Source organism: Rhizophagus irregularis, chromosome 15 (genome assembly GCF_026210795.1).
Source record: "Rhizophagus irregularis chromosome 15, complete sequence".
Taxonomy (NCBI): domain Eukaryota; kingdom Fungi; phylum Glomeromycota; class Glomeromycetes; order Glomerales; family Glomeraceae; genus Rhizophagus; species Rhizophagus irregularis.
Genome location: NC_089443.1, coordinates 3346747 through 3371449, shown reverse-complemented (window position 1 = coordinate 3371449; position 24703 = coordinate 3346747). Strand labels below are relative to the sequence as shown.

Genomic DNA, 24703 nt, shown 5'->3' with positions numbered 1-24703 from the left:
TTTCTTAGATACAAATAATTCTTGAAATTCTTTGATACAAATAATGGAATACGACTATTGACAGAATAAACGGAAAAAAATAACATTGGCCGCAGCAACAGTAATATCGTAAGTAGTAGTAACCTCGTGAAGTGACACGTAGGGTGTGACAAATAAAATTTATCCAACTGTGAAAAAATGAAGTTGCTCAGATAAATAATAAAACTGAAACTTGGGAAGGTGTGATAAGGAGTGATAAATAAAAATGAGATCACATGATCATGAATTTTGTAGAAACACATTAATTCAGGCTGGGAATGAGATTAATTCCGTTAACCATATTTTTATTAACCATATTTATTAACCATATTTTATTAACCATATTTTATTAACCATATTTTAGATTATGAGAGACTTAAATACTAGTATATAATATTCTTGCAATAGTATATATAGTATAATAGTATATATTCTTGTAATAGTACTTGTAATAGTAGTCGGTATAGTCGGTATTATAGTGGCACCGACAAAAATTTCGAAACGCGGAGGTATGTACATATATGTATAAGTGTTAAGTATAGGAATGTGGGATATTGCAAATCCATATCTGCGATGTGCTGTAAGTGAAAGTCATCCAACATCCCTTAATCATATCACGGAATTTTACGGTTGGAATTTTGTGGGGAAAGATTATGCTGCGGCATTATAAAGCATTATATAAAGTACGTCACGTGATATCATAAAAAAAATTAAAAAAAAAATTTTTTTTTTTTTAACTGGATTATTATTGCTTTAACATGCGATTTCATATGTTGAAAAATTTTTAAGGTTGGGCGTCTCAAAATATGTATTATTAAAATCTATTATTTAAAGGCGCATGAACTATAGACGTAAAGGAATAAATAATTCGGAAGTCCTAATTTAGATGATATTCAACAGCCGACAGCCACATACCGATATAATGATTATTATATTAAGCCACAAAAAAAAAAAATCACGGAAAATTTTATTTATCTGAAAATCCTAAATGAGTTAATTTAATCGGTTAATTATTATTAAAAAGAATAAAAGATAATCCATTTATGCGGTAATAAGATTAACCTAGATTAAAAAAAAAAAAAAAAAAAAAAAAAAAATTTTTTTATGCTGCATTATTAATAATTAAAAATACCTTAAAGTTATTTTAAATAATACGAGATATAAACAGATATGCGTGTTTTTTTTTAAATAAAAAAAAAAATCAAGTATATAATAATAAATAAACAGGTTATTTCTAACACTTACCCCAAAACTCTAAATTTATATGGTAAATTCATTGACAAGTTTAAATTGTCGTTTATACTAATTATGGTAGGAATTCAAAGTTAACATGAAAAAAAAAATTTTTTTCTTATAGGATTTTCCCCGCATAGTAGAAAGTAAATTAATGTCAAAAAAAAAAAGATTATTTGATTATTGTACGTCATAACTAAAGTAAAATGGCTTTTTGAAAATGATTATTAAATAAATAACATCTAACCATATTTGATTGTAAATCAATCAGATGTTCAAAACCTTACATTAAAAAAAATATGCACGTGAATAAAAATAGACGGGATAAAAGGAGATAGATAATCGCAATATTCCTTTCAATTATTTATTATTAATGATTAATACTTTTTATTAAATTTGCTTTTTTAGAAAAAAAAAACTGCATGTAACTGCATGTATGTTTTTTTTACATGCACGCTTAAAAAAAATGACCTTTTGCATTTACGCCAAATATAAATTTGGATTAACGATATCTTGGTATCTATAAATCAATTAAATTGGTTTCCAAATCAAGCAATATATAAGATCGACTACACGATAATTACATAAAACATTGAAAATCAAACAACAACTGTAAAGACAATCCAGAACTCCTTTAACAGATGATCATTTCCAACTAAACGGCCGAAAAACTTATAAATTTGTCCGTTTATTATATTTACTTTTTATAAATATGTACAATATATTTCATTTCATATATTATTCATACTGTATTGTATTATTCATGCGCTTTTTTCTTTCATTAAATTTTTTTTTTTTTTTTTTTTTATAATGGATTAATAATTTTTGGTAAAGTTCCTTTTTTTTTTAAAATAAAAATTTAAAGTTTATAATAAAAAAGATTACTTTTGGTTTTTTTTTAAGGTTTTTAAATTTAGTTAAATCATGATTCAGCCAATTTACTAAAATTGGGTTAATATAAAGATAGATTTGTTTTGTAACAAGGGGAAATTCGTACAACTTTCAAAAAATTTTTTAATTACATTAAACTATATTTGAATAGGCAAATAAAGATCATCAATCATTTAAGTTTGTGTCATCATTTACACAATAAAACCTGCTCATTGTCTGTCGTGTAATGACAATTATTATGTTAAATAACAATGAAAAAAGAAAATGGTGTAACCCCAATTAAGAAAATTACTTTATCTGGTATGCTGTTTACTTGGCATTTAAAAAATTTAAAAGCCAAAAATTTAGTTGGGTGACACTGCCTCATTGTTTGGGTCTTGTTGCATATTAGAAAAAAAATATTTGAAACAATCAGCAATATAAGAATTCGATGGCGTACTTTTAAAGTTTAATTCCAAAAAAGTTTACATCATTAATTATGTTGTCGTACAAGATGATTTGTCATTTGTTCTATGAATTCTAAAAGAAGATTAATATTGAACTTTCAATGGAACCATCTTTACAGAAACTTTTTTTTTTTTTGATATCTTGAAAAAAAGCCAAATTTCCATTTTAAGTTTAATGCATTAATAAGAATCATAGATTTTAAATAGTTTTTATTATAGATTATTTTTGTGAACCTATTTCCTTATAAAGTTTCATTCATTAAAATAAATATTCGGACATTTTATTGATTATTCGGATTATTGAAGATTTTTTTGTGGGGATTAACTTACGGTTAATAATTTTATTTGTTATTTATTTATTTTTTTTTATTAAATTAGGAAAAAAATAATTATTTTTTTTTTTTTTTTTTTTTTTTTTTAAATAAAAATAACCAAATCTGGTATGCAATTATAAAACGTCAAATCCATGCATTTCACTGTCAACTTAATTTCGTATTACTAAATTTGTAAAATTTAATTTATTAAAGTATGAATTTCAAAATACTTAAAACATTGTACTTCTTTCAAAAGCGCCAAAAATAAATAATGATAAAATAATGACAAAACATATATTTCGTGGTTTCATTTAATTCGTTACATTTTTTTTTTATTCGGTTCCCATAAAAAAAAAGTTTTTAAATTTTTTTCCGAAAAACAATGTTTATTAATAATAAAGACCTTTGTTCTTAAACATAATATTTTGAGGTTTGCAGTTTTTTTTTTTCCTTTTTACTTAAAAAAGTATTGCGGGTTTCCTTGTTACAATTCTCGGAAAATTATTTTTTCTACAATATTTTTCTTTTTTCTCCTCAATTTGAATAACTAAAAGGAAACAATTATGCACAGTTTGCATTAATTTGGTACATCATTTTTTTTTTTTTATAGAAAGAAATTACTTAAGGGTTCAATGAAAGGATTACTGCGCCATAATGACTTCATATCCAACCAATTAAATTACATGAATTTAACATATGAAACTTTTCCTTGTTAAAAATCAAATGATTTGCTGAAACCAAATCACGTTAGAAAATGATTGGCAAAGATGTTAGCATTGTACATCATACATGACGCATTATGATTAATTGTGCGATTTTGTACCCCATTTTTCCATAAATATCTTTGTTATAATACAACAACAAAAAAAAATTTTTTTTTTTTTTTTTTTTTTTCCCGGAAATAATTTTTTTTCCTTATTCAAACATGTATGGTACAATATTTGATTTTACATTGTTAATAAATTATTTGTAACTTTTTATTTAACCGCATTTCTTAAATATGGAACTTAACTTAAAACGGAATTCTAATCGGTTTTCTGAAAGGGTGGTAAAAAAGATTTCTTTTTAATGATGATATGTGATACAAATAGGGTAAAATTTTGAATTTAATTATCTAAACGTACAGCACATCCCGATGTGCATTATGCAAGTATAAATTCTAACAAAAGAAAAAAAATGTATTTCAAAGTAAAATGTTTAACAATTAAACAATGATATTCAAAGACTTTCTTTGATTATAAATTAACCGTGATACATTTAAGGGAACTTGTAATAAAAAAAAAATATTATTGTGTAAAACAAATTTACTGCGCCAATAATAATATTATCATTTGAAAAAAAAATAAACAAAGTTTAAAAGTTTTTTTTTTTGTTTTTTTTTTTAAAAAAAATATGATTTTTATTTACAATAATAAAAAAAATATACGTATTATTATTAATTAAAAATAGATAAAAAAAAATAAGTTATATATATATATTTTTTTTTTGCGTTTACTAAAATACTTTTGGTTACTTTTTTTTCCTGCTTTTTTTTTTTCGTTCGTGAATCAATCACTTGTCAAAAAAAAGAAAAAGGATAAAAATAAAAATAAAGAAAATACATTAAGAATTCCAATAAAAAAAAAATATTAATAATTAATAATAATAATAAAAAATAAAAATAAATAAATAAATAAATAAATAATAAAAAATAATAATAAAAAATAATAAAAAATAATAATAAAAATAAAAGAATACTGTACAAAAAAATGTTCAAAATTTTCTACTTTCAAAAAAATAATAAAATAAATGAATAGAATGAGTGATAATATTAATTATTTTTCTCAAAAAAATAAAAAAAATAGTGATTTTTTTTGAATGATTTATTTTTAAAAAAAGATTAAAGTAAATAATAAAAAAGAAGAATGTTTTTTCTAAATATGATATTAAATAATACAAAAAAATTTTAAATGTACATTATTAAGTTAAAAACGTGAAAAATAAATAATTTTTTTTTTAAAAAACTACAAAATTAAATCAATTAAATTGTAATATACTAAACCTTATCTTTTTTTTTTTTATATGATGAAAATATGAAAAATTGTAATGCTTAAAAATAAACTACATAAAAATGAAAAATGCATACTTATCATAATAAATTGTTTCGTAACTTATAATATAATCATAATTAAAAATATTGTGTTGTATAGATTTTTTTTTTTTTAACATATTTTAAAAAAAAGGCGTTTGTTTGTGTTTGTGATTTTCAAAGAATGGGTCTTTTATTGTAAAAAATTTACGATTCGAAGAAAAATAAAATAAAAATTGAAAAAGAGATTTTTTAAAAAGAATATTCAGACTAATGCTGTATTGAAAAAAAAATGTTTAATAAATTTACATGGATAAAATATAAAGGGGGGGGGGATAATAATAATAATAATAAAAATAAAAAATTTTTTTTTTTTTGTTTACAAAAAGTTAATCTTGGAATTTGAAAGATAATAATCCAAATCATAAAATTGATTATTAGTAGATTGGATTTCAGCTAAAGGGGGAACAGAATAACTATCTTCAATATTTACGAAGTAATCAGGAATAATTGATGATGTATCGTAAATGATTTCAGGATAATAATGAAAAGTTGGAAAAGGTTCAGTCAAAATGGGCTGATCATTATAATTCCGTGTGTTATCATAATCAGGGAGTATTTCAAAGATCGATTCGGGGGAAGATTTAGGTGATACGAAATGTGCTGGCATTTGATGAATTGTTGGAGTTGAAATTTGCCTGGTCGAATTTGAATTCAATGAGATTGAATTTGGATTTTGCCCATGTCCACGTTGTAAATTTTTTCTTTTTCTTGTTGCAGTATTATTATTGTTGCTTTGACGAATACGATTATTATTACGATTGATGGGTTGGGGATTTCTTATTTCCCACTCTTGATAAAGGCTTGCGGCCCTGTTTGCGTATTGTTCATATTGATCTTTTTCTGCTTGAGACAATTTGTTCCAAGCATCTCTTGCCCAACCGGAAACTTTTTTCATGGCATCATGATGTCCGAGTCGATGTAAAGATTCGACATATTTCTTTCTGAAGAGGATGAAAGCATTTGGTGGTTTTTTGCTTTTTCCGGACCCTTTCTTATCATGAGTACGGCCAAGTTCTGAATCAGAGAATTTTGGTGGAAATTCCACTTTTAAGTTTTCTGGAGGAGAAATTGCATGATTTTTTGTTTGCTTTCCATCAACGGAAATAAACACAAATTCTTTTTGTTGGGAGATTGTTTCAGTCATTTTTGTAATTTGTAATAAAAAAAATATCTGACGAAAAAGTTTTTTTTATCAAATAATTTTATAATTTTTTTATATCAAAAATTATATTTTTATATTTGTTTTTTTTTTCAAAAGATGTTTTTGGTTGAGAGAAATTCATCGATTTTTTTTTCCCTTTATATAGGAATTTTTCTATACATAACTATATGAACAAAATAGAAAATGCCTGAAGTACACAAAGGAACAAAATGTGGTAATGATTTGCCGTCTCAGATTTGGTAAAATAATATGCAGCTCTTTGTTGTTACACGTGTTTCACAAGTCTATCGTTGAACACAATATAAAACTTTTTTATGTTACGTTCCTTACAGAATATAATTTATTCGGTTTTAAAAAATTTTTTTTTTTATACATTTAAAATAACCTAAATAAAATTTCTGTTTCTTTTATTTTATTTAAAATTTATTTATATATTTTTTTTTAGAAAAAAATGGAAAATATAATAGAAATATTTGACAATTTTTTTTTTATGCATATTTTACAAAATTATATATATATTTATATATACATATTTATATTTATATATATATATATTATGTATAAATATATATATATTTTTTTATTTATTATTTATATATTATACACATACATATAATATATACATCATATATATAATTTAACCGTCTTCCAAGATCAAAAACTTGTTTTTAAATGAAATAAAGAAGGAATAAGCATATTTTTTTTTGTCCCTTAAAATTCTTTTATACCCCACTTTGGGTTTCTCCCGTTATTAATAATCTTCATATCTCGTAATAATTTAACGACCGGACCAACGGAACAAATTTACATTGTTTAAATTTGTTAAACAAAAATTTATTTTCTTATTTTTTTTTTTTTTACGAACAATTATTGACTTATTCATATTCCAAAAAAATAAATTAAATATAATAAATTAAATTTTTATTTAAAATTTTTTTTTTTATTTATTATATAATTTCAATCTAGATTCTATCACAAATTACCTTATCGACTTCTTTAATTGAGCTAAAATAAGCTACTTTTTTTTTTTGAATTATTTAACGGATTAACCATTGAACTAAAACTTAAAATGAACCCCTCACTTTTACGGTTAAAATACAATGACGAATAAATTAAATTATCTTTTTTTGTATTCTATCAAATTTATAATTAAGTAACATGACAATGATAACTTATTATCATTAATGACATTAATGTCAGCATTCCTTAATTCGTGTAATGAACTTTCTTTTGATGAGGTTCATTTAAACATATAACTGAAACATTCTGCCATCCGTGCAACTTCAAAAGTCTTTCATTATTCTGAACAAAATTTTTTTTTTGTGTTACTCTTTATTGATAAGCATTATAAGCATTTTTTTTTTTCTTGAAAATAAATAAATAAATAAATAAATAAATAAGAATAAATAAATAAATAGAATATGTAATATAAAAATATATATATAAAGAGAAAAAACATTTTAATAATAAAATATATATACATACATAAATAATAAATAAATATATATATTGTATTATAATTTAAAATACAAAGGTTGGCATCAGGTAACCGCATAACTCATCTGATGACAAAAACAAATATTTAAAATATTTTTTTTTTTTTTTTATTTTAAAAAAAAAATCTGACAATAATAAATAAATAAAATGTAGTTACAAAAAATTACCCGATTACAAGCAATTTTTTGAAAAAAAGTGGGGAATCCTCCATGCATATTTTTTTGTGACACCTAATAATATTTTTTGCATATTATTAGCACTAAAATGTAAAGTACATCGCATCATTTGTACTCAGAATTACGTTGTACATTAATGCAAGTCGCTTTTAGGGTTCTGTTAATCATTATTTATATTACAGAATTTAGGGTTTTTTTTTTTTTTTTTTTTGACAGTTTAAAAATATTTTTTTTTAAATTAATGGCTACTTAATCAAGAAAAAAACCCGTTTCTGGCAAGTGTTCCCATTTTTTAACTAATAGATGGATCATATGATCGTCGCATTTTTTTCATGACCTGTCCATAACTTGTTTATGCATATTAAATGACCACCTGACTCACCTGACCATCTTTTTTTTTTTTTTTTTTTTTCTTATTGACTCATAGTCACAATTAGGTTTTTTGCTCTCTATCATCTTGGGTCCTTATACCGAAAAAGAAAAAATAAAGAAAAAAAAGAAAAAAAAAATTCTTGAAAAAAATTCTTTTACGAATAAAAATTTAGGTACGTTTCATACTTGATAATTTATTATTTTTATTTTTTTCTTTCTCTCTTCTCTCTTTTATATTTTCTTTTAACCAGTTAAAAAAAACTGCAAAGAGAAGAACATATTTATTTGTTAAAAAAAATTTTATGCGAGAAAGTTTAATTAATGAAAAATTACTAAAACAAGAAATTCTCTTTACTTATGTCAATCTGTTGTTTCTTGTTTATTATTTTTAATTTTGACTTTTTTTTTTTTTTAAAAAGAAAAAACAATAACCTGTTGTAGATCTTCTTTACTGTTTTTAAAACCGGAAAATAAAATAATAATAAAAAAATTTTTTTAAGTTACATTTTAACGAGTAAAATTTAAAAAAAATTTTTTTTATGTGTTTTTTCTGGGGTCAATAATTTCACAAAAAAGTTTAAAATAAAATAAAAACAAAAGGAAATAATAAAAGAAAAAAAAAACGCCATTACTCTGCTTGCACAAACATACATAACTCAAAATTATGAAAGTTTACAATTTGGCTAGCATAACTCAAAACTATATATTAACATTTAATATTAACCCATCCCCCCCTTTCCCCCTGCCCCGCATTTAAGTCATTCATGTTTATTATCATTAAGCATATATTTTTAAAAGGAAAACAAGATTAACTAGTATACAAACAATTTATTAGAGTTTTTTTTTTCTAAAAAAAAAATTTTTAATCGAGGAAATTATTATTCTTTTTTTTTTTTTTGTGGTCTGAAGCATGTGCAAATCATTCCAAACATTAGGTAACAAAAAGTAGTTTAAAACGTTTACCCCTCTTTGCGAGACGTCTGCATAAACTTAAAAAACCGAGTAACTTGCATTCTGCATCTTTAACAATAACCTTTTTTTTTTTCTTACAATTTTCCAAATATAGTATTTAATTTAATTAAAGTATTCTTCTTTAAAGTTTAAATATCAAGAATATACAGGTTTAAAAAAATTCGGATACTTACCTCCGTATTTTGATGACACAAGATGATTTTTGAATTTCATAAATTAAAGATCTTTTTTTTATTTACGCCCTAACCTACATACATGCATAGTTTAAAATTTTTTTGAGTAAAGATCCTTATCGAAATCATTTAATTTTCATTTATTTTAAGTTGTATCATTTTTTTTTATTTTAAGTTGTTACTCAAATTCATATAATAATTAATCCTATGACTTGATATGTATGCATGTAAATAAAAAAAACCGGTTTATTATTTTCATTCCAGTTTTCTATAAAACCAAATATGGTCAAATTCTTAATTACATTATATATAATGTTAAATAAAAATTTCTAGATGATTGTTCTTTTATTAACAACTCCATATTAAGATCGTGATACAAGAAGTCATTCAATGTAAGGTTTTGCATAGTGTCACGTCTTACTAACAATCATTGTGCATTTTTTAAAACTTTATTTACGAAAGCGTACGTAATTCGTGTTACAACATGATTATCATTTTCGGGCATAAGTAACAATGAAATGCTTTTGTAATTTCAATCATAATGATTGGCCAATTTTATTCTTAACAAAGAGTTGCCGCAGTAATTAAATCAGATGATTCTCCCAAACCTGTTTAAAACTTGCTGGTTCTTGTGTCACGAATTTTTTGATACACTTAGGGTTTGTGTTTGCTTATCAAGCCCCTTTTAAAGATTACCCATTGCCCACAAGAATTTGTACTACTATCTTACTAATCACGTTAATATTGTGTATGTGTGGCTAGGACTTGGGCCACCGCACTATGCATGCGTTAAAAAAAAAAGACAATATGTATGTTTAGGATTTCTATTAAGGCGTTTTAAAATGTAAATTGAAACTTTTTTCTTTCAAAGAGGCTTTGTTAATTGTTTGTTTTCCTTATTAAATTTCTGCACCATAATCGTTCACATGAATAAAGTGCGCCACGATCGAATTAAAATTACATGATGATCTATTTTAACCGAGTAAAAAATTTTGCAGATGCAAATTTTAATTGACTGGTATCATTTGATCAATTTTAATCGGCCTACACTTGCATCGCATGATCCATAGAACGCCACGTAAAAGTTAATTATCAATAAGTCCACAAATTTATCAATAAGTCTTAATTATTTAATCAAAAGTCATAATAAATATTATTTAAAACTAACAATAGTTACAAAATGAAAATAAGACAAAGTTTAATTTTAATTAATTCCTAAAAATGTGTTATAATTTGATCGCGCGTAACTTTGATCATTTTTGATAAGTTAGACTCGGGTCTACTTTGCATTTTTAATTATCTTGTAAATAGATGACAAGACAAAAAATAAAATAAAATAAAGAAAAAAAATAAAGAAAAAAAAATAAAAAAAAGGACAAGTAAAGTCATAAAATCATTAAGATTACAAAGTCCCAATGTCCCACTTAAGGTATAATAATATTTACTTTTTTTTCTAATTCATTTTTTTTTGATTTTTGAAACTGCATTTTTGTTTATTATTAAAAAAATCTTTGTATTTATTTATTCTTTATTACAATTTTATTCATTTGTTTGCTTTTTACGATCTATTATTTTGAATTAAATATTTGAATTTATTTTTATTATTTTGTTAAATTATTTTGTATTACTTTTTACTTTTACCCTGTTATGTTAATCTAATCTTTATCCATTCTTTTTTGGATAAAAGAATTTATTCGCGTAGGCCGATTAGAAGGCCGTAAGAATTTGTTCATTCACGTTAGTATGAACGCGATCTCAATGAATTTTATTTATGGAACCATATAACAACAAATGAGTACAAAATCAAATCGATTAAAGAAATTTCCAATCATATAATAATACCATTTCGATATTTCGATTCTAATTCTTCTTTGGCTTAGCTTAAGTATTTCTCCTGAGTAAAAATTAAAAAAAGGAATCATTGTCCGCAGAAAATCTATTATTATTATTATTATTCGTTATAATTGTTAATAATTAAATAATTAATTATTATTTTTTTTTTTGGTGTAATGTATGTAATGTAATAGAAAAAAAATTTTTAGCCAAAAAATTTTTATATGTAACAGAAAATAACAATAACAATAATGATGAAATAATTATAATAATGTAAAATAATGTAAAAATAATAATTTTCTTGTTATTGTCTTTTAATTCGATAAACACAAAATTATTAGCCAGAAAAGAACAACGGCATCTTTGTTCTATAAAAACCAATATTCTATATAGAAAAGAATATGCATCTAGAATCACATGTAGGTGTCACTTGTAACACATGTAACAATAGAAATTTTTCCTCGTTGTCAATCATAAAATCGAACTTTTCATATAGAATAAACTAAAAGAAAAAACTTTTTATAATATTTTATCCAAAGAATACTTTCCTAATCGAACATTTTATAAAAGTATCAAAAAAATGAAAGAGATTTTCTTCATTGATTTAATCATTTTTGAACACGCAGTACATACATGATATTTTGATTTAATAGTGAGATCTCGAACATTCCAATTGTGCCAAGTCCCATTTGTTCATTTGTTTCATTTATAGAAAAGATTGACAATGCAAGGTACGTGACTCAAGATTTTTTCTCTTTTTTTTGTTTTGCAAAAACATAATAATTTGGCTGATGATTTTTTTTAGATCACTTATGTGGTGCGGCCGAAGATTTTAAAGATAAAGTTTTGTCTTTTTCCATTATTTTGTTTCAGATTTGAAGACAACGGCTTTATGGCATCCGGACTTTCCGGATAATCATTAAAAAGCCTATCACCGGATATGTACAAGATACGCGTAAAAGAAAAAAAAAGGTTAACTTTAACTATTTAATACTTATACAATCAGCCACGGAAACCTTCTCCGATTTATTTTTCTCATTTCCTTCTTATTAATAATTTATAAATGTAACTATTATTAATGAATTCTTATGATTAATTTATGGATCGATTAAAAGTCATCTTTTGGAGATTACCGTAAAGACATTAAAAAAAAAAGTCGGTATTTTACAAAAAAAGTATTTGATATTTTGAATAGTAGTACTTTTCTTGAATATTTTAGAAATTCCAGAATTTTTTTTTTCTTTTGATTTCAATATTTTCAATAATTCATTTATTTTCATTTTCATCATTTTTTTACTTTCATTTCATTCAAAAAAAGTATATTAATACCATATATGTAATAATGTTTTTTCCATAAGGAATTGTTTATTATAGGAATAATGTTATAGTTTTTAATCCGGTAATCCGGTTAAAAATAGAAAAATCAACTAAGAGTTTTCTACTCCTTGTTGATCAATTATGAACACGTTTTGGATTTTTGATATATGATTGGCTAAACTTTATTTCACATGATTTATTTGAAACCCTCATATGACTTTATGACTTTATGACATGTAATGATATAATCATATGACATAGTCATATGAACTTAGGTAAAAATTTTAAAAAAATTTGTAAGTTTTTAAAAAATAAAAATTAAAAAAAAGTAAAAAAAGTAAAACCTATCGTCCCTCCCCTTTTTTACAAAAAAAATTTAGTAAGGTTCTTATTGCATCATACTTTTTTTTTTGCAAATTTTGAAAAAAGTTTGAAGGGTGCTTAACTTTTAAATTTTAAATTTTACATTTACGATGTATGAAATCTACGATATATGATGAAATTTACGATATATGAAAAACATGTTTACCCTAAAAATGTTAATTATTTAACAAATAACCGTTTTAAATATTTCCAAATTACAATTTTACAAACAAAATGTTAATCAACTCTGTCAACAAATAAAACAAATAAATAAATAATTTAATAAATAAATAAATATGAATTATAAAAGGTTAGTAAAAAAAATTTTAGCATTAAATGAATAATATACAATAAATTTAATCATTATTGAGTGTTAAAGAAAATAAATATTTAAATTAGCGATTAGAATTAAGTGGACAATAACCCTTTATATACGTCTCGTTAAAATGAATTGCGTTTAGGAATAGAGATATCGGTCGAAGACCGATAATCAATTTGGTAAATTGGAATACTGCGGTGACCAATAGGAATTAATGTTGATTTTAATATTGGATGTCTCAAAAATAAAATATCGGTCATTAAATTCCGCGTATTCCTCCTAATCGACTTAACAAAACCACTACGTCGACTGGAATGGTTACTCCTTTTATCTTAATAAGGAAGTTAAGTACTTTACTCAAAGGTCATTTTACATTAATCATCAGGGTGGTCAAATTGGAAGTTCACCAATTAAAATATAATATACACATTTGCCAAAGACAATTTATCAAGTAACCAAAGTTCATTATCAAAATAATCGAAATTCATTATCAAAACTTGAGAAAATGCTACTTAATTTTTAGAAGAGAGATTAAAATACATTCTTAAATTTTGCCAAGATGTCTAAAAAATTCACACCTGTAGTTATATATTACACAGTGAAATTCGATATAATGGAACCACCCGTTCCATTAGTAAAATTTGTCAAAAAATCCATTGTATCGAGAAATCCGTTATATCGAGTGATAATCCGTTCCAGATCCAATTCCGATATATCAAGACTTATGTTCCGCCGTTATATCAAGGTTCCATTTCACCGCGTATTAGAAATATTGACGATTTTTGATGCAGCACACCGCACTTTTTAATGCGTCTAAAACATTCAAATTCATAAAGATTTGAAAATTGCTTTATAATAACTAACTCATTAAATAATCTAAATATAATAATATATATTATATTCTCTTCCAAAGAAAAGAGTATACACCTACGTTTGTTAATTAGATTAATCTTTATGAGACACTGAGACTTTAACTTTCATTATTATGATATCTAAAGTCTTATCTTAGGCCAGTTTGACCGGCCAAACTGGTTATTGGTCGCGGCCAAATGCCAACACTGCCTTAGGCATTAGGATATTGCTGCCTAAAGTAAAGTGAATACCCTTAATATATAATTTCCATCTATATACTTATAAATCGGATTAAATATTAAATTCTTCAGTATTATACCCGGAGTACAAGACTTTGATGATTTCATCCAAAGTAATAACGGTATCATGTGATCGTCTTAAACATCTAACAAAATTTCACTTTCACGTGACGTTTTGGCCAAAGTTATGGCATTGACTTGGCATTATCCGGTATGGAATTATTTTATGTGACAAATAAAGAGATTTTATAAAAAAAATTTCAAAGTTCCAAGATTTACTTGGTAAAAAGTGTAAAAAAAGTGAAAATAGTAGGGGCGTGACACGGTGACATATTTTATGTGATCACGTGAAAATGAATTTTGGTTTTAAAATGAATAATTTGGTCACCGCGTCACACCTTTCTGTCCTATTATGTATTCTGGGAACTTCAATTTTTTTAGTGTAAGAAATATTATTTGACACTTACTATTTGTCACAAGCTAGCTTCTTAATGCAGTAATTCTGAGCAAAAAAATCCATCAATTCATGTGACATTAATAGCTCCCATATTGAATTGTCTTCTCATCCAAAATAAAATTTACTCCTTTCTTTAATAGAAGATAATAAGCACATAAGCAGTTATAAAATATTCTGTTTTCTTTTGTCATTATAAAGAGACTTTTTCTTTTTTCCTGGTGCGTAAACATTTAATCAAGTTCGCGAAAATAAATTGAGAAATTTTTTTAGGAAGAATATAATGAATGTACTATTTTTAATGATATTTTATTAAGCACATACGCTTTATACGCTTATATCATAAATTATGTTAGTGAAATTTCAGTAGGACAAATGATCAACCAATATTATGATTGACAAATATCCGATATACTGTATTTGTTTTCCTAAAAATGATTATTAACAAACATTATTTTTTATTTTTTGCATCAATCACGATCACGAATCAATAACTTTTCTATGAGTTTAAATGCAGTTGGTTTAAAAATATAACAATATTTATGTAATAATTTGATATTTTGTTATCTTTATTTATCGTTTTTTAAAAGATATATGTACAGTATATGGCCCGTGTATACTTTTTTTTGTACCGTAAATACTGTAAATAAAAATATAATTTTTGTCAGGGGTGCGGCGATGCGCATTTAATATAATTAAATTCGGAAGATCGGATCAAAAAGTGTTCTTGTTTACCAGATTATTCTGCAAAGGTCTTTTCTTTTTTTCCATTGAAGCATTGAAGTGGTAATTTTTTTGCCTGCTAAATTTCTAAGCTTGTATTTCATTCCATTCATTCCATATATCATTAAATAATTTTATGTACACAAATTTCTATAATTAAATAAACATTGGTTGATATTTTTTTATCCGTAATGTAAAAAAAAATATATCGTAAATATATTTAAAAAGACACCTAAAATTTCGTAAATTATCAAAAACAAAATAAAAAAAAACAAATGAAATAAAGTTGATTTGATAGAATTTATTCTATTTAAATTCTTTAATATCAAAAATTAAAAATAAAAATCAATCGTTTACGTTAAGATTTCATTAAGATTTCCATTGAAAATTCGATTCAATGTTTAGAAATAGACGAAATACACGAAATACACGAAATACACGAAATACACGTCGTAATTCTCAGCAACAAAATAATGATGATGATAATAATAATCGTCAAAGACCAAGAATGAGAAGACGACGAACGATAATGATTCGTAGGGTTATATTTATTACAAGGCAAAGAATCATTTTAATATTTGCCGAATTTATTAACTTACATTATTAATTCTTTATTTTATTTTATTTTGAAAAAAAAATTTTCGATCGAAAAATGACTTTTCATTTGAATTTAAGAAAAAAAAAAAATATGTTAAATATTATGAATTTATCGCGAATCCTTTTATCATCAGACGTCGGTTCTTATTTATCTACACTAATAACATATGCAAAAATTTTATTTCGACATAAATTCCTTTTTCAATTAATCTTAGGCTCTTAAATTTTTTAATATGATATGATTTTATTCTCAAGCACAAGCAAAAAAATTTGAAAAATTTCCTTTTATTAAATGGTTTATTTAAAACTTTGGAATTCAAACGCGAACATAATTAGTAAAATGGTTCTCTACGCGTATTTAATCGGGTAGTAAATTTTAAATAATCAGTTCTCAAAAAACTTGATATCAAATCACAATAAAAAATGATAAAATGTGAATAAATGTGATCATCATTGCTTTAAATCTAATGCTGGTCAAGATGATAATGATCATTCATAAAATTCCATAACAAAGCAACAATGCTCACGTGATGATGTACATTTTATAGGGGTTCCTTAATGTACAGTGAGGGTGTACGATATTAACGTACAAACTGGCCGGAGTTAACGTTAACGCTATCACGTGCAAGTGCATAATTCCTAAACTCGAACGTTAATATCGTACACCCCTACTGTACGTTAAGGGCGCTCCATTTTCCATTTTATATTTTAATCACAAATTCACAAAACATATAAAATATTGTTAGTAACTCCCCGTTATTTTTATGGTGGCAACGAATTAATCTGGGTAAAGGTTATTCGATGCCTTGGGTGTTTGCATTATTCTTTGAATAACAGAACCCACTTGGACATGTTTTTAACGTTAAAAATTATTTTCTAAAGAAATATTATTTTGAAGAAAAATCGCGCATTTTACCTGATCATTCTAAATTCCAACTTAAGATATCCAATATCGAATCTGGACTAAAGATATTTATAAATCATACTAGTCGAATTTAATTCCCGGATATGATTTTTTTTTAAAAAAAAAATCAATTTTATATTAATATTTATCCCATCGGTATTATGTATACACCGATGGATTTTTTTGTAAATTATTCCACCGGTATAAAAAAAGTATAAAAAGTATAAAATCCATCGGTGTATACGCCATACACAATGAGATAACAAGTATTTATTTAATAACTAATCAATTTAATACTATCCTGTATACTATGTCTATTTAATAATTTATTATTCTATCCCTGTATACTATGTCTATTTAATAATTTCCCTGTATACTATGTGCTATATATATTATGTCTATTTCTATTGTTATTTCTTTTTATCATATCTAAAGCACCATACAGCAATGTAAATAATTCAATGTTCAAAATCTTATAATAAGATAATAATAATACATATCAAAATATAACATTGACTGAAAATTACAGAATTTGAAATTGAAGAAATAGCTGCAGAATTGAGATTAGCTTGAGGTTTTACGAATGGTTGAGGTTTGATCGGATCTGGATAACTTTCAGTAGCATATCTAAAAAAAGAATAATTATTTTGTGTCATTAAAAAAAAAAAAGTATTATTATTAATTACTTACCCAATAGTTTCTAAAACCGATTTTGTTTTGGGGCCGATCACACCACCAGAATAATTTCCGCCAATAGAAATAAAATCGTTAACGGTTTTACCAGGGGTACTTTTGTATGCCATTAGATAATCACTAGTATTGTTATAAGTTGATAAATCTACATGGGTTAAACTTGATCCAGCTAGATATTTTATAGACGTTTCTAATATTACAGCGTCAGTTACATTCGAATTATGAGGTAAAAAACCTAAAATTTTTGGCGTCGTTGCTAATGTATACACTTCATTCATTGTTGGAAATAGATTTTGTAAAAATTCTTCCTCAGTAGCATTCTGGTTGTTCACAACATATTGTTCGATATTTTTAGTATATTCAGTAATAGAGGTACCCTTATCTAATCTAATTATATATTTATCAAATATAGACTCTTTAACGGTTACAAGATCATTTTCACCAATATCATCGAATGCTCTATCATTACCACTATTAAGTAAAGCAAATGCAGGACATAAAGCTTTTAGGTTGTTAGCTTCATCATAAGGTTGCCAATAAGAGATAAATCCTAATCCATGAAGTAATTCATGTATTGCTGTAAATTCAAAATCATATTGTAATGGGCCAATTGGAGTAGTATCATCGGTAAAGTAAAAATCCATTCTCGAATTAAAACGAATAAAAATATCAAATTCATCATATTGTGGATGTTCAGGAAATTGAAATTGTTTAACCAATGCTTGTGGGTATATTCTTTCAATTTTATCATCATCTGATAATAATGAATATAATCTTTGTGGTCCTGCTAGTCCAATATGATGTTTTAAAGCGCATGTTTCGATATTTTCTTCGGCGCAAAAGTCCATTAATGTAGCATTTATCAAAACTTTTTCTTTAAATTTTAACGTATTAGCAATTGTATTACCGGCGTTAACAAATGCTCTTTGTGCCTTAGTACACATTACAGTATCACTTGTTGAACATGTAAAAGTTACTTGAAACATCGTTTCATTTCCTCCAACTAATTTATTATTATTATTAATTTTAACTTTATTAATATCTTTTTCGGTTACCCATTTTCCGCAAGCGACTTTTTTTACTCTTTTTTCATCTATCGGTTCAAAACATTGCGCGTAAATTTGTTTTAAAATGATGAAAAGGATTATTAAAAAGGAGTTTAACTTCATTTTTTTTCTCTTTTTTTTTAGTTAGTGATGAAAAAAAAATTATTAGATGGACCTTTATATTATCTAAAAAAATTTTTTCGGAGTTTTTCGGAAATCGGAAATCGGAATCGGAATAAAAACTAAAAAAAATTGATCATTTATCGGAGTTTCTCAGACAATTTTTTTTTATGTAGGGGTTAACCTCGTTTATGTACAACTATTTATTGAAGTATCGAAGAAAAATAGTTCCGATCTTGTCATATTACAATGAATAATAGATATTTTTCAAATATTTTTCAATGATTAGTAAGATATTATTCTCGGATAATTATTTTTAGATATTTTTCAATGAATGAATTTGGTATACTTATTATGGTTATGGATAATTTTCAAATCCGATTTGGAATATCATTCTGATTTTTATTAATAACTATTCGGTTTAATTATTTATTTACATTGATTGTACTTCAAGCATCACAACGGTTTACAATAATATAACAATAACAAATATCATAATATAAAATTGACTAAAAATTACAGAATTAGAAATTGCAGAAATAGGAACTGCGGAGTTATGCTTTGCGGATGATTTTACGAAAGGTTGCGGTTTAATTGGTTCTGGATATTCTTCAGTAGCATATCTAAAAAAAAGAAAGAAAAATTATTTTGGGTGTCGTTAAAAAAAAAAATTATTAATTACTTACCCGATACTTTCTAAAATGGATTTTGTTTTGGGTCCAATCACACCACCGGGATAATTTCCGCCAATCGAAATAAAATCGGTAGTGGTTCTACCAGGAGTACCTTTATATGCCATTAGATAATCACTAGTATTGTTATAAGTTGATAAATCTACATGAGATACACTTGATCCAGGTTGATAACCTGGTATAGAAGTTTCTAATATAACAGCATCATTTATACTTTTCGAATTATGAGGTAAAAAACCTAAAGATTTTGGTCTCGTTGCTAATAAAAACATTGTTCTCATTATTGGAAACTGACTTTCTAAAAAATCTTGAAGAGTTGCTTTTTCGTTGCTTGAAACATAATTTTGCATTTTTTTAGTATATTCAGAAATAAAACTGCCATTATCTAATCTAATCATATATTTATCAAATATAGACTCTTTAACGGTTAAAGGTTCATCAGGACTATCAGAATCTACTTTTCCATCTTTACCACTATTAATTACGACAATTGGGGGACATAAAGCCCTCAGGTCGTTGGTTTCATCAAAAGGTAAAGGTTGCCAAAGACTATAAAATCCTAATCCATGAAGTAATTCATGTGTCACTGTAAATTCAAAATCATATTGTTTTGGGCCAATTGGGGTTGTGTCTTCGGGGAAATAAAAGCGAACCCTAGAATTAAAACGAATTATAATATCGAAATCATCATATTGTGGATGTTCAGGAAATTGAAATTGTTTAACCAATGCTTGTGGGTATATTCTTTCCATTTTATCATCATCTGATAATAATGAATAAAATCTTTTTGGTGATGTTTCCCCAATAGTTGCAATAGCTTCTAAAGGGCATTCTAGATCATTTTTCCCCTCACCGCAAAAATCAAAGAATGTAGCATTTATCGTAACTTGTTCTTTTAATTTTAACGTATTAGTAATTGAATTACTGGCTCTATCAAATGCTTTTTGTGCCTTATCACACAATACTTTATCATTTAACAAACATGTAAAAGTTACTTTAAACATTGTTTCATTCCCCCCTCCAACTAATTTATTACCATCATTATTATTAAATTTTTTAATGCCCTTTTCGTTTATCCAATCCCCGCAATCAACTTTTTTTATTGTTTTTTCAAGTTTAAATGTATCTATTGGTTCAAAACACTCCGCAAAAATTTGTTTTAAAACGATGAAAAGAATTATTAAAATGAAATTTAACTTCATTTTTTTTATTATTATTCGTTTTTTGTTATTTTGTGAAAAGATTTTAGACCTTTTTTATACCTATTAATTCGGTACAACTATTTGGATGGTTTCATCGGAATATAGGAATATAAGGTTCCGTTTTGTCATCCCATTACAGTAATATTTTAATGAGCTAATTATAGGATTTATTTGTTTAGAAAATATAATAGAATATTCTTACGTACGAGACATTACACAACATATTTAAAAAAAAATATTTATATATAATTTAATTTAATTTGAACAATTTAAGATTATTTTTCCATAAGCTCTATGACTTTCACTTATTTCATGGGCTTTAACTCCGTCTTTTAAATCAAATTCGTGCCCAATGACTGTAACAATTTGTCTTTTCTCCATATATGTAACAATTTTAGGTAAATCTTTCTCCGATAAACCAATTATGAATTTGTAATTTCTTACACTGAACAATTTTCTTCCGAGTGTAACAGCAATGGCTTTCATAGTATTAATTGTTCCCAAATTATCACCATAAGTATCAGGTCCTACGGCTGTAACAAAATTACCTCCTATCCTTAATAATGGTATAGATTTATCATAATATTCGTCTCCACCAATACAATCAAATACTAAATCAATACTTTCTCTTTCTTCTTTTAAAACTTCTCCAAAATCTTCCTTAGTATAATCAATTACACGATCTGCCCCTAAATTTTTAACTAATTCTGCATTTTTACCTGAACAAATTGCTGTTACATGTGCATTATTGATAATTTTTGCAATTTGAACCGCGAAAGTTCCAACTCCTTTTTTTATAAAAAAAAGAAAAAAAGAAAAAGAAAGATTAATATATGAAATGTAAGTAAACAAAACTAAAGAGTATAGAACTGATGGGTGTAAACAGGGAAGAAATACTTATGAGAGGGATGAAATAATTGATCACTCATAATTAATTTAATCTTTACCTCCTGAGGCACCAATTACTAAAACTTTTTGATGAAGTTTTTTGGCCTCTTCATCAATTTTTAAATTGCCAAAAGAAATTAATCCACTCCATGCTGTTAAACTAGCCATACCAATTCCTGCGGCTTCTTGATGAGTAATTGAAGCAGGTTTCTTTAGGATGGCATCACTTTTAACATTAACCAACACAAATCTGAGGAAAAAAAAATAAAATAAATGAATATAACAAACTAAAAATTTTTTTTAACGAATTATATACATACTGCGCATAAGTTCCTAATCCACTAAATATATTTTTAGTTTTACCAAAAACTTCATCTCCAATTTTAAATTCTGTTACTTTATCTCCTTTTGCAAGAATTACTCCCTTAATAAATTTATAGAATAAGAAAATTTTTTCTTTATTAACAAAAATTCATTTAAAGAAAATTAAAAATATTTACAGAAAAATCAGACCCTAAAACAGCAGGAAATTTCAACAAAACATTAACTATTGGAAAATTTCCACTTCTAAGTTTATATTCAATAGGGTTAACACCAGCCGCTATCACTTTTACAATTACTTGATATGGAGAACAAAGTTGAGGAGATTTCACTTCAACATATTTTAGATTAGATGGAGGTCCAAATTCATTTAATTGTAAAGAATACATCATCGGAGGGACTAGAATTTATCAACAAAAAAAAAATAACAAAATATTTTATTAGTTAACTCCACAACTTTAATATTTTGACTCAATTTTAAATTACCTGATAATTCGCTCATTTTTTACAAATTTCGAAAAAGAAATGATTAAAGATTTTTTTTTTAAAAAAAAAAGAAAAAGATTTTTTTTTTTGATTTCCCACACTATTTTGTAATGATAAATATTTTTTGTACGTTTTTAATTCATAAAATCGAGATTCAACCGGCTGAGATTGCCCTAATTTATATAAATCATCGTATACAATTACGTTAATCACTGATTATGTAAGAATAACACTTACTTTTTTTCGAATATTTATTAAGACTTTATTAAAACAACAACTATCTTTGGCAAGAAAGAGAACCAGTTAAATCACATTCTTGTGATAATCCTAAAATTTCCTTATAGTTTAAGATAAAAAAAGCTAATATAATGTACCCGTAAAATTCTTTGATGACTTTTATACCACGATAAGTTAAAAACTTACAAATTATTCGTCAATATTGATTTTAAAGGAAATACATATTTGGAAATTTCCTTGAAAGTTGTTCGAATATGGCACATCATTCTGCCCAAAAATCAATTACGGCCTAATAACTGAGGATGCTTATTGATCAAAGTTCAGTAAATGGGTGTAAAAGTACTACGGGTTTATTAATTAATATTGTACCATACTACCCATATGGTTCCAAAAAAAGGAAGCAATAATTTCTGCAAACAAATTCAATAAACTTATTCCATAATCAAATTTAATTATATGGTGCCAGAATTAGCTAATTTTTGTGCAAATGTTCATGATGCCTATATTAATTACATTTCTATTTAATTTACTGTATGGATTATATAATAGTAAATAGAATTAAAAAAATAAAATTTTAAATTCAATTTATTTTTACTAAAATATTATGATAAATAAATTTAAATGGTCTTTTGGTATTTTTAATATACATAAGAAAATAATTACAAATATATTATTTTCTAGTCACCATATTTTAATATAGTTTAAGTATTATCAGTTATTAAAATAAATTATTTTATACAATTAATTTTTTAGTTTTATTTTTGCTTTAGAAATTTAAAATTAAATTTTTACTACTATAATACTAATTTGATTTTATTTTTTATAAAATATATATTAATTTTAAATTATAAAAAATTAATATATTACAATTTACAAATTTAAAATTTAATATTAAATAAAATTATTGTTATAAAAAATTTGTTAAAATATTTCTGGTAATTTTTACCAGTCTGATTTTTTAAATTTTATAAATATTAAATAAATAATTAATTACTCATATTAATAAACAGTTATCTAAAGGCTGTTTTCAGATAATTTTTTTTAAAAAAATGCAAAATTTTAATTTTTTTAATATTTTTATTTTACTAAAATAAAAATTTCAAAATTTTGTTATAGTTAATATTACTAGTTAATATATTTATTATTTAAGTTAAATTTTTATGAATAGTATTTTTTAATTTTAGCTAAAATTATTATAAACCAGTATTTTAAATTTTAATTTTTGGATAAAATTAAATAGTAATAATCATTAATAGCAATATCATTTTATATAAATATAAAATATTTCAAAAAATACTTTACTATAAAACTATAAGTGCACATTTTCTTTATATGTATTTAATAGCTTAATCCCAACTTGAAATTTAAAATTAAGTGTCCTTTATATTTTTATATATGTAAATGGTTCTAAATTTTAGGTATATTGAAATATTCTCTATAAATACATTTATATAATTATTGACCAATTATTAATTTTTTTAAAAATAAATAAATTTATATTAGATATTAAATAATTTGTAAAATATATTGATTTTTATTAATTTAAAATATATTAAAAGTATTTTGAATTTAAATAAATAAAAAAAAACTTTGAATTAAAAGTTCTGAAAGATTTTTAATTAATTATTTTTCTATTAACTATTCTTTAATATATACTATTTTTTTTAAATACATATATATAATTAGTTGCATTTATAAAATATTACTATATTTTTAACAAAAAATGATTTCATTATTTTTTAATAAAAAAATTAATAATTTTAAATTTTTTTTAATATAAGATTTTAAATTTTTTTTTTTTTATAATACTATACATTTATTAGAAAAGTAAAGAAAACTACAAATGTACAAAATATAAACAAGATATATAAAATATAATTTTAATAAAATACCCTTAAGTATTATTTAATTTTTGAATCAGATTTTTTGTATAATATCTGAAGTATTAAGACAGTAGTTTAATTTATTGTATATAATACCTAATATTTTACTAGAATTAAGTTTATAAAATTAAGAAAATACTAAATAAAAG

General features: G+C 24.3%; 4 protein-coding genes across 4 annotated transcripts; all 4 read right to left on the bottom strand.

Moving 5' to 3' along the window:
• Window positions 1-5349: 5349 nt before the first annotated feature.
• On the bottom strand, window positions 5350-6177 carry OCT59_007460 (uncharacterized protein; the record flags this gene model as incomplete). Its single annotated transcript, XM_025313843.2, has 1 exon — window positions 5350-6177. The coding sequence occupies one exon, from the start codon at window positions 6175-6177 to the stop codon at window positions 5350-5352; it is 828 nt and encodes a 275-aa protein (XP_025186600.1).
• An 11051-nt stretch (window positions 6178-17228) lies between these two features.
• On the bottom strand, window positions 17229-18848 carry OCT59_007459 (uncharacterized protein; the record flags this gene model as incomplete). The annotated part of the gene is made up of 2 exons (XM_025313844.2): window positions 17229-17613; window positions 17677-18848. The coding sequence occupies 2 exons, from the start codon at window positions 18846-18848 to the stop codon at window positions 17460-17462; spliced, it is 1326 nt and encodes a 441-aa protein (XP_025186601.2). The 3' UTR covers window positions 17229-17459.
• Window positions 18849-19311: 463 nt separating this feature from the next.
• Window positions 19312-20739, bottom strand: OCT59_007458 (uncharacterized protein; the record flags this gene model as incomplete). The annotated part of the gene is made up of 2 exons (XM_025313845.2): window positions 19312-19468; window positions 19532-20739. The coding sequence occupies 2 exons, from the start codon at window positions 20737-20739 to the stop codon at window positions 19312-19314; spliced, it is 1365 nt and encodes a 454-aa protein (XP_025186602.2).
• A 148-nt stretch (window positions 20740-20887) lies between these two features.
• OCT59_007457 (uncharacterized protein) lies at window positions 20888-22492 on the bottom strand. Its single transcript, XM_025313846.2, has 5 exons — window positions 22435-22492; window positions 22128-22348; window positions 21948-22051; window positions 21687-21877; window positions 20888-21527 (listed from the first exon to the last, which is right to left on the bottom strand). Exons 1-5 carry the CDS (start codon window positions 22448-22450, stop codon window positions 20995-20997), a joined length of 1065 nt encoding a protein of 354 aa, XP_025186603.1. The 5' UTR covers window positions 22451-22492; the 3' UTR covers window positions 20888-20994.
• Between the last annotated feature and the right edge of the window lie 2211 nt (window positions 22493-24703).